The sequence below is a fragment of the Poecilia mexicana genome, unplaced genomic scaffold, assembly GCF_051168715.1.
Source record: "Poecilia mexicana isolate PSO_F unplaced genomic scaffold, ASM5116871v1 scaffold_21, whole genome shotgun sequence".
Lineage (NCBI taxonomy): Eukaryota > Metazoa > Chordata > Actinopteri > Cyprinodontiformes > Poeciliidae > Poecilia > Poecilia mexicana.
The window spans coordinates 4,133,779-4,144,784 of NW_028263390.1; the positions used below are offsets into that span (position 1 = coordinate 4,133,779).

General features: G+C 39.5%; 1 protein-coding gene across 1 annotated transcript; it reads left to right on the forward strand.

The window, feature by feature from the left end:
- The first annotated feature begins 508 nt into the window (after nucleotides 1-508).
- Nucleotides 509-9,885, forward strand: pnocb (prepronociceptin b). The gene is made up of 2 exons (XM_014973883.2): nucleotides 509-2,021; nucleotides 8,979-9,885. Exons 1-2 carry the CDS (start codon nucleotides 1,884-1,886, stop codon nucleotides 9,612-9,614), a joined length of 774 nt encoding a protein of 257 aa, XP_014829369.1. The 5' UTR covers nucleotides 509-1,883; the 3' UTR covers nucleotides 9,615-9,885.
- Nucleotides 9,886-11,006: the final 1,121 nt, after the last annotated feature.

Genomic DNA, 11,006 nt, shown 5'->3' on the forward strand with positions numbered 1-11,006 from the left:
AACCAAAGTTTATATGAACTATTCTTGAATATGAGTTTTTTTTTTTTTGTTGAGTTATTTTCTTTAATGTGGAGATTAGTGACAGTCCACCAAGGAATGGTCGTGACATCAATGTTGAAATTTCACATCAACCTTTACACAAAATATTGTTTTTAATATAAGCCCTATAAACTAAAGTGTATCATGTATCAATTATATAATTATGTTTTTTATATATACATATATATATTTATATTATTTGTTGCTATTTTTTTATATTTATGGCATCAGTTAAGCAGCAAGTGAGTCACAGATCCTAATATATATAAATGGCAATGAGTAAAAGGATTACATAAAACTGGAATAATGTTTTTCAGGTAAAAACATCTGTGGTTATTTTCATCATGTTCACAAAAATTAGATGTGCTGCTTCTTTCTACTACCTTAACATGTTTTCATTAGTTGGCATTGAAGTTTTCGCAAAACACAACAATAAAAATCTCTAATTTCTTTTTACCTGGATGAAGGCTGTGTTTTAGATTCGCAGGCCTGCAGAGGGAACACAAAATGTTTCTGCTGAGGTAGACCAGCCGCTGAGCAAAGGCAATCTGTGATGTTCTGAGAGGCTGTTTTCCTTCATCATCTCCGTGTTATCGGCTGATATAGAGGGGAGCGACAGAGTAAATGTGGGTCGGGGAATGAAGGTCAACCCTGTGCACCTGGTTCACTCAGTTATTGCCACAGTCACACATCAGAGGACTCTCGAATTCATTCACCCGCCCTTCCAGCTGAATCTCACATCTTTTTAAAATAATGACTTAAAGCTGTAGTTTGTATGTGTTCTTTTATATTTTTGTTAAAAGTGTCACCATGTTGTGGCAGCATATCATAAAACAAACTCTGAAAAAAAATCAAGCTCCTCCACCTACTCCCTGAGCTAATACTGCCATCTACAGAAATATATGTATATATGTTTTTACACATTTGGTGAAACTGTCACTACATCCTGGCAGCATAGTATGAGACAGATAATCTGTCAAAAATAAATAAATAAAAAATCTAGCTCCTCTGCCTTTTCCCAGTGCTGACTAGAAGCAACCAATCAGAGCCAAGGGGCGGGTCTTATAGCTGTCAAACAACTTCATGTACATGCTGCTAATGGTGGAGATAACTTAATGTTCCAGGAAAAACTGTTTATCTGACATCGTTGGTTGCTATGCTAACTAGCTGTAACATTCCTAGCAGACTCTATTGGAAGACGCTGTAGTGTAGCAGAAAGCATATATATATATATGTTTAAATCTTCAAGTTACACATAAACATAGCTCTATTGTTTTGTCAGAACTTTGTAAAAACTCATACGCGCCATCATCTGTATGTCGTTTATCAGACAGACTGAAAACAGCTGAGTGTCGATTCGTGTTGCCTCGGGTGATGACCCATGTTGTGCTTTAAAGCTAATCCCTGCAGCCACTTATAAACAGCAACAAATCCCCAACCTCTGCAATCGGAAAAAAAAAAAGTCCAATTTGTGAAGCAACCCCTGGAGCAGAGGACGATTCCTGCCCACTGGAATTTGCCCATCTATTATTGCCTGAGGTTGCGCTCTCTCTCAATCCCCACCCACGACATCCATCTCCTGATGTTGGCTGAACACTCTAACACCACCAACGCTTTCAACTGACCACACAAATCCAGTTAATTATCTGTTGGGGAAAAAAAAGAAATGGAATTGATGCAATATTGCTGTCACTCTGGTGCGCTCCTCTCCTTGTAGGCTGGAGCCAGATCCCAGCAGCATCGCCTCCCAGATTCTCCAGCTGCTGACTGTGATCTCTGCTGGGCTCTGGTCCGTCCGTCCCTGCCCGCCTGCCCGCCTGCCTGCCTGCCTGGCCGTGCTGAGCATGAAGGTCCCTGTGTGGTGCCTGGTGGTTCTGCTGGGATGTCTCTTCACCCCCGCGCGCTGTGACTGTCAGGGGGAATGCGTGGCCTGTGGGCTGCTCTTACAGCAGCAACAGCTGGAAGAAGCCTTCGATACCATAGTGAGTATATGGGTGGCTTTGTTCTTTTCTCTTTTTTTGTGGGTCTAAATTGCAGCACACGTGTCATCACCTTCCAAAAATAATGGCATGTGTCAGTTTTTGTCAAAAGATAAATTAGGTTTTGAAAAATGTCCAGTTGTTCAGGAAATGACCAGCTGCACTGTAAAGCAGCAGATTGCAGGCTAGCTACAGGAGCAGATAACCTAAAAAATAAACCAGCTTGTTACACTATATCCTTTTTAAAGAACAGAGCAGGAAAAGTAGATGTTATTTAGGGCAATAAATATTTAAATACTCACTCTACACTACAAAATATCAATAAATAAATGTAGTATTTTTATCACTTCAAAATTTTGCTAAATTATTTTAGCAGCAGTGGGATTAACTACTGATTTTTAGTTTAAAATGGAAGCAATGCTATGCATTTTTGTCATCAGATTTTTTTAAATTAACACCATTAAAACATACTGTAAGAATTCAATTTCATTCCTAAGGTCTTCGCATTAAGCAATTAATCATTTAATCAATTAATCAATTAATGGCATGTTAAATTGAAATGAGCTTGATAATTTCCATTGTGATTAATATCTTGTTTACAGAGAGACCATAATCCATTTTATTTATGTTCTAGTTGTGTGAGGCTTTTATTTCTGTTTTATTGATTTGTTTTTGGTCGCTGAATTTTATTTTATTTCGGACATTTAAAATGTCTTCCAGTTCCGGTGTGGAGTGTTCTGTACAAAATTAAAGTTTATTCGTGTTTGAGAAGGCAAACTTGCATTATTATGCCATCAGCGTATTAGTTGAAAATCAAAATGTCAATATTATGATTTATCGCAGTAAATTTGATCGTCATTTGATCGTCCAGCAAAATTTATTAGCATGATGGGCCTGTTTGTACTGCTGCATTTCATTAGGAAAGCTAAAATCAATCAAAAAAGCATAAAAACATGACATTTGAGACACTTTTTTTTTTTACTCAAAGGAGTATTATTGGCTGAAGAGAGCACTAATGATGCAAATCCACATATATGAAAACCACCAGCACCTGTTGCACTGTGGTTTACCTATTGTCAGACAAGTATTGCATAAGATCGAACAGTTAGAAAGCTGGAGAGACATGGCTTTAGCTGGAAATAAAATCTCAAATTATTTCAGCCTGAACTTGGATATTGCAAAGCAACGTTTGTGACCAACGTTAAAACGCCAGCCTCTCTACCGGGAGGAACGGATTCCCTCCTCCTCTTCCTCTCAAACCCAGAACTTCCAACTCGGCTTTCCAAACAGTCCGAGGACGTCAGCGGGGGTAAAAATAGACTGTGGGCGTCCATGGATAACGGCAGGACGGCTAATTTAGCTGATAATGATGCGCGGAAAGACAGCTGGGACCTTTATGGAGTTGTAATAGAACTATGTAATTGACTGCTCCTCTGTAGCATCATCTTGGGCTTACATCAGTGACTGACACTTTTGATCAGCTCCTCATTGTGTTAGGCGCCTTCCCATTGAGCCGAGCCCCAGATGGAATCCGCAGAGCAATTCCATTGTTTCCCGCTCCAGACGGAGAGAAGGTGTGTGTGTGTGTGTGTGTGTAAGCGTGCGTTTGTTTGTAATACCTTGTGGGGGCATTTTTCCTGACACATACTATGTTGTGGGGACCCGCTACTCCTTGTGGGGACTTAAGCCTGGTTTTTGGTTCAGGGGTTAGATTTAGGACTAAGGTGTGAATTGAGTTTTGGTTAGGGTTAGGATAAGGGTAAGGTTTAGACTGTAGAAATGAATAGAAGTCAATGGAAAGTCCCCACAAAGATAGTCATGCAAACATGCGTGTGTGTGTGTGTGTGTGTGTGTGTGTGTGTGTGTGTGTGTGTGTGTGTGTGTGTGTGTGTGTGTGTGTGTGTGTGTGTGCGTGTGTGTGTGTGAGGTCGCTGCTGTTTGTTATAATGTCAGGACCCATTGATTTGTTCCCGGAGTAGGCACAAACACAGGTAGAGGAGACACACTGTACGCACACACACCTTCTGTCTTTCTATTCATTACATGATGAATTATATTCTCAAAGGTAAATGCCAAGTTTTGTTTACACTTGGGCTAATTATCTGTGTTGTTGGATTTTCAGCAGCTCCGACAGGCTTTATTCAGGATTCCTGGGGTTCTCAAGTGTTACAGTTCAGAACGGAGCAGCAGAAAGGTGTCAAACTGACCTCTTTGAAACTTCCAGAGAATCTGATCCCAACTACAACAAATCAAGTTTTTCTTTCAAGAAAAAGCTTAAAAAGTCATCAACTTTAACACTCTCTCGCTCCTGTGATGCGAGCTAGGAAAACTTGTTACATCGTGCAACTAATAGTTATTTTAACAATTGATTATTCTATATCGATAAAAAAGTGTAACGTTCTACAGATTTTTTCATATGCAATATTAGAATTAAATTCAAGAAACGACTGAAGAAAATCAACATTTTATTGCCAAAACTGCAATAACATTGCGTTCCTTTAGTAGATTTGAACTGAAGACTAAGCTGCTTGAGTTTCGGCAAAAGAACACATCTACAAAGATATTTTCATGTTAAAGCTGCAGTATGTAATGTTTATTAAAATAATTTTTTTTTACACATTTGTTGAAACTGTCTCCATGTTGTGACAGTATAATGTAAGACAGATAATTTGTGGAAAAATTAAGCTTTTCTACCTTTTCAAAGTGCTAATTATACACAACCAATCAGAGACAGGTGGCGGGTCTTAGCGCTGTCAATCATCACTTCCTTTCCTTCCCTTTCTCTTTGCTATCCTGCAGCCAGCAGAACTGGTCATGACTGATAACGCTAGTTAGCATAGCCACTGATCACGGCAAACAAATGATTTTCCCGTAACAGTAAGTTGTTTCTTCGCGTTTATTACTTTTAGCAGACAGTCATAAGGATGGTTGACAGCGCTAAGCCCCTCCTCCTGGCTCTGATTGCTTGATTTTGGACAATTTGTCAAATGTCCCTTTTCAACACAGCCTCAAATCTGGGCTTCTAAATAACTTCAGAATTAGAAAACGTTTCCAAATGGGTCAAATCAAGCGAGTCGACTGGTTTCTGATGATTACACTTTTAATGCCTGAGCTCGTCGACTACGGAGATGATACTTCCAACCTGCTGTTAGACGACACCTCTTTAACTCATTTCACCACCTGGTGTCATGTCGTCGGCAAACAAAATAAAAGGTGTAATTCCTGCTCGGCCGTTCGAAAGCAGACATTTTGACCTGAACGAGTGAGGGAAAACACAGGTTTGTCAATAACGACTGCATTCCATCTGAGCAAAGGTCTGCTTTTACCTGGCAACAGGTGCGCTCAGATGGAGGTGTGAATTACAGCGCTCGCTAATGCACCTGCATGTTCCCTTCTCAATAAAGTTAAACTGTCTACCATGAAATGAGCTAATCAGACGGATTTAGTTCTCCAACCCCCCCGACCCCAACTCAAAAGGCTGCAGTTGCTCTCAACAGCTGCTCCCTGGTTGTAGGTAGTAGGTAGTACACCTGTACATATGAGGCTCAACCCCTTATATCCATAAAACGTCTGCGGCAGCCAAAAGTTTTCCACAACCGCCTTTGAGTCCTCTCATGTATAAAAAAACAGAGTAAATGTGCCCCCCCCTCTCTTTCTCCCTCTCTCCCTCTCTCTCACACACACTCCTCTCTGCTTACTCATAAACTCCTTTTAGATTGCTCCATTGATCTGACGTGGAGAATCCCCTTGGTGTGCTCATTTAATTTACGACGGATAATTAATTTCCGCTGATAGATCCGCAGCGGAACTCCCTCATCTCTCGCTCCTGTGATGCGAGCAGGTCTTCTGATAACAATGGCAATTTATCTCGCTTTGGACGAGATTTTGAAGAGCAAATGGGATTCACCTCTCTGCTTAGGCTCAAAAGTTTTAACTCTGAGAGTGGAGGGTTTGGGTAAAAAGGAGATAAGTAGAAGGGGACAGCTCTTTGGAGAACATGGTGGGGAGGAAAATGCTTTTCTTAAAGTGTTCAGAGATTTGTAATTTTCATTCTCTGGTGTTTTTGATCTTCCTTGACAATGATAGTATTCACACCAGTTGAGCTTTTACTAATTTTATCATGTTATAACCTCAAACCTGAGTGTATAATTTATGATTCTTCTATTAATTGACTTTTTGACACTTGTAATCCCTTTAATTATTTTCTTATTGTTCTTGACTTGTGGTCAGGGGGCCACAAGTAATCATTTCAAGGGCCACAAATGGCCCATGGACCACACATTGGACACCCCTGAACTACTGTGTCTATGAACTCATGTAAAAAATAATTTTTTACGTGAGTGATTTTTGAACTCACTTAAAAAAAATCTTTGAAATTCACTCATTTCAAAGATTCGAAATGAGTGAATCTTTGAGTGTTTGTTTTCCTTAAGACCATTAAAAAACACAACCGCAGTAACACCCTTGTATATGTATGAATGTGAAAGTCCTGGCAGCAAATGACACAAATAAATAAAGTATTTAACTTACAAAATGTCAACGCTATTTACCTTCCACGTTATTTTCCTGCAGTTGTTCTGCAAAGCTTTGTGAGGATGTACCACATAAAATTATAACGAATGACTGTTTGACATTACCATATGCGGAAAAAGTTGCACCAAGTCTTCTGCCGACAGGAAAAAGGGTCATAATGTATTCAGAATACAAACCAAAATCTCATGTCCAAACAGTAAAGCTGTAACCCTTTTAGAAATCTGACAGGAAATCAAAGAGTCAGGAATAATGATGAGTTGACAGGAAAGTCATTAAAACTGCACAGCATACCTGTGCTATATTAAAAAGTTGTAAAATATGACAGGTGTCGTTTGAAGAGCGAAAAACACATCATTACTATAACCGAAGAGTCAATCAGAAATAAATAGGTATTGACAAAGGAAATGATTCAGCTGCTGTCCTTCAGGCCAGTTTGCGACATCTTTCAATTTGGTGCTGTCAGTCATTCTGCGGTCGCAGATTTTACGCCTGTCAAATGATGGACATCTCATATTGGTGCATAACTTTCCGTATACGCTGACCGTGGCAGTAACAAGGCCCATTAACCCCCACAACGCAGCAGCCGCCCAGTCAGGCTCCGCTGCAGATCCGTAAAGAAACGTGATTGCTTGCCATCGTTTTACAACATGTGTAAAATACTTTAATATTTAGTCATAAAGACAATTTATGAAGATGAAAAGCTTTGTAAGGCCTATTGAAGTATTTTCTTTTATTGTAGACATACATAAATGCTCTTCTTCTCAGCCTTGTGAATCTTTTGACTATTTTTAGATTACTTTTTTAGCTTAAATAAATAAAAGAAGCCAGTGTTGTGACTACAGCTAGTTAAGCTTGCAACAAGATAAAATTATTTTTTATACGTATTTAGGCGAACTAAAAACAATATTAGGGAATAATAGGCTTTTATCAGTTGGACACACCTGAGCTCCAGTGAGATTTTGTAGGCCTACAATTAGCATCTCTTTGCTAACTAGCTAATGAGAGTATACACATTCCTCCAAATACTTGACATGCATTGATTTGTTTTCCTAGGGCTGTTTGAGACTTTTATCTCAAGTTTCATGTACAAAATTGGACCCTATCAGATGATATCTCCTGTTCAATTTTGTTCAGATTTAAAAAAAAGATGTTCAAAGTCAAAATTGGTAGTCAGTTTATCAAGCCCAACAAAATTCAATACATCTTGATATTGTTATCAAGCTAGCGAGATATTTCAAGATGATTCGAATCCCATCCACCATAAAGTAAAAGAAAGTGAAATTGTTTTTTCAGGGCCAAAGAGTGTACACACACTAAGTTAGCTTAACGTGGCTAATAGCTTTAACAGAACTTTGTTTTTTCTCTGAAAATCTGAAACTCTTTGCTAACACATTAGCCATATTCTACTGCAGTTTGACATTCATAAGGTTAAGATTGTATTTCTTAGGTTACAAAACTTCCACAATGAGTGGAATTAGTGAAGTAACAAATGTTTCCTAAGTGAAGAGTTTTAGGGAGGACTGAGATTTCACTAAATAGCCATTAGCATTTATGCTACAAACTTTTTCTGAGTACAGAAAGCTTTGAGCAAATGTTAAAATGTGACGTTTTTAAATCTGTTTTTAGCCTAAACTTAACAACTAAAGTCCAGACTAGGTAAGCTAATGAGAACTTAGTATTTCCTTTTATTCTGATGTCTTTTTTATTTCCTTTTTTAACTTTATTTTACAGTGTAAAGACACCAACATCTTTTCTATGTCTGTCTGACAAATATTTGCTTAGGAGGAACAGTTTCATCATATAAGCCATAAAGTTTCATCAGAAATGGGGCTTTGGTTTGATCTGTTGGATTGGAAAGCTCCCACAAAATGAGAGATAAAATCACAATCCATTTTATTGGCTTTTACTACAAAATAATTTATTACCTTGTTGATTTGTGTAATTAAGTCATTTTAACTTTCTTTGGTTTACCTTTGTTTATTTTTGGCAAGACAAATTACTCATTGTCAGGGACAACAGATAAAAACTCTTGGCTAATTCTGGCGCATTTACAAAACTGTTAATTAATGTGTATTGACCGTACCAACTAAATTAATACATTTCAAATTGATCAGCCATAGATTAATTACATTTTAGATGTAACTTGAGAAAAAACCTCTCCTCTGATGATTTAACCTTTACTGTTATATAGGTTAAATTAAATGCCGATTAAAGTAATGTTCATAAGAAACAGGGGAGCTCCACACTGAGAGTGATTGACAGCGCTAAGACCCTCCTCCTGGCTCTGATTGGTTGTTCGTAGTTATCATTGGGAGGAGGAGGAGCTTGTTTTCCACAGATTTTATATATCTTATATGTTGTTGTTTTTACATGCTGCCGCTTTAATCTCTCCGCTGGACTAAATCCCACTTCCTGTTCCCTCTGCAGGTGTGTCTGTTGGAGTGTGAGGGTCACGTCTCCACTTCGCTAACATGGGAAGTGTGCAGACACGCCGTAAAGCTGTCGCACCAGCCCACACTAGCTGAAGGGGGCGCTCTGTTCAAAAGAGCCGGGGAGGAGCCGGACCTGACCCGTCTCGACCTGAACGCCGAGTCGGCGGAAGCTCAGCATCTCCCGGAGCAGGACCAGGACGAGACGCCGTGGGACGAGCGCAGCGTCCAGTATGACTCCTCCCTGCTGGGCTCCTCGGAGGAGGGCGGGAGCCTGCGGGGCCTGGATGTCAGTCTGACCGAGGAGGAGGCCCAGCAGAGGGGGGAGCGGGGCTCCGAGAGCGACGGCCAACTGGACGGTGACGCCAGCTCCGAGGGCGTCACCTTATCCAAGCGCTTCGGCGGCTTCCAGAGGGGGCGCCACGGGTACAGGAAGCTGATCAGCTCCCCAGTCAGGGGCCTGCAGAAGCGCTACGGGGGCTTCATCGGCGTCCGAAAATCCGCCCGCCAATGGAACAGTCCGAAGTGGATGAACGTGAACCAGCAGCTGCGGTACAGGAGCAGCAGCCGCAGCGGCCGGCCCGGTACCGGCGGCCTCCCCACGAACCGGCGCTGGAGGCAAAGCAAACTGTGAAGCCTCTCCGCCCCCCTCGGGTTACCTCAGCTCATCCCACCTTTTAGTTCTCAGCGGCTCCCTCGGATTTGAACTGTCGACGTGATCAGAACAACAGACTCTCATCTCTTCCACGCCTCTCTTCGTGTCCCTAAGTAACAGAGAATGTTTTGATGTCCCTATTAAACTCACATTTACATGCCATTCTGTGAAATAAAAGAATTAGAGAAGTGCAATTGAATATATTTTTGTGTGTCAATACAATAAAAAGGGGCCAAGTGACACTGGAAAACTGGCTGCTTGTGAAGTTTTTCCGCTGAGAAAGCTTCATAAAACACTTTCTTACACTTTTCCTCACATTTTCTTACATACCTCAAATTGCTGTGTACTTCATGGAGATTCTGTGTGTTAGACCAACACGAAGCAGTTCGTAGTTGTGAAATAGAAGGAAAACGACGGCAGAGAAAGATGAATTTATGGATTTCAAACATTTTTATAAATAAAAACCTAAATAGTGTGACATGCATTTCTATTCATCCCCTTCACTCAGATAACCCTTAAAAAACCGAGTGCAGTGGTCTCCAAGCTTTTGGACTCAGGAATTTAAAAGAAAGAATTTACCTTAGCCAATTGGTCCAATTGACTCAGTTAAAATGGGTAAAGAATTGGCCAATGTTAACCACTGGCAGGCCACAAAAGGCATTACATTAAAAATGGAAAAAAACAAAAAGTTTATTGTGATTTTTTTTAAGTAAAAATGTTTTAATGAAATTTGTATTTCATTGAAGATCCAAAATATAAACAGGGCTTCAGACTGTTGCCGTATTAAAAGAGAAAGACAATTTCAAAATTTTCAGAAAAAAAAAAATTCAGTTTATTTTATTTTGAAGATACACCCAAACAAAATAGACAATCATCTAAAAGAAAAATAGTCAACTTCAAAAAATTTTTTGGGAAAAATAATTCCAAAAATTTAGAAAAATTGTTTTCCCAAAAGTTTTTGGATTTTTTTTTTGTTGTTGTTGAAAACTTTCGGGAAAAAAAACTGTTACAAAAAAAATATTGGCAAAAATAGGCAAATAAAATTTGGTCTATATTGTAGACCACATTCGTACCATTCTTCACTTGTGGTGAATCATTACGTCTCAGTATTAATCTAGTTATTCAGTGAAAGTCTCACGTAGCATCATAAAGATGATATAAAATCTTGATAGAATATATCCTGGTTGTCTATGTGGAAAAGCTCAAGGGGAATGAATACTTTCACACTGCCTCTCTTTAAAAGGAAAGCTGGTTCTGTAGTTCTGGATGGAAATTGACTCATCAATGTAACTAGTGCAACACAGGCTTACACTTTGAAAAAAAAGACGCATTTTCAGACTCTAAACTAATCCCCACCTTTAACCTACTTAT

What these genes read in the sequence shown, in the direction of transcription:
- pnocb (XM_014973883.2), top strand. Translation starts at nt 1,884, where the DNA reads ATGAAGGTCCCTGTGTGGTGCCTGGTGGTTCTGCTGGGATGTCTCTTC. An exon ending in AAGAAGCCTTCGATACCATA is followed by an intron (nt 2,022 to 8,978) that starts GTGAGTATATGG and finishes TTCCCTCTGCAG; the next exon opens with GTGTGTCTGTTGGAGTGTGA.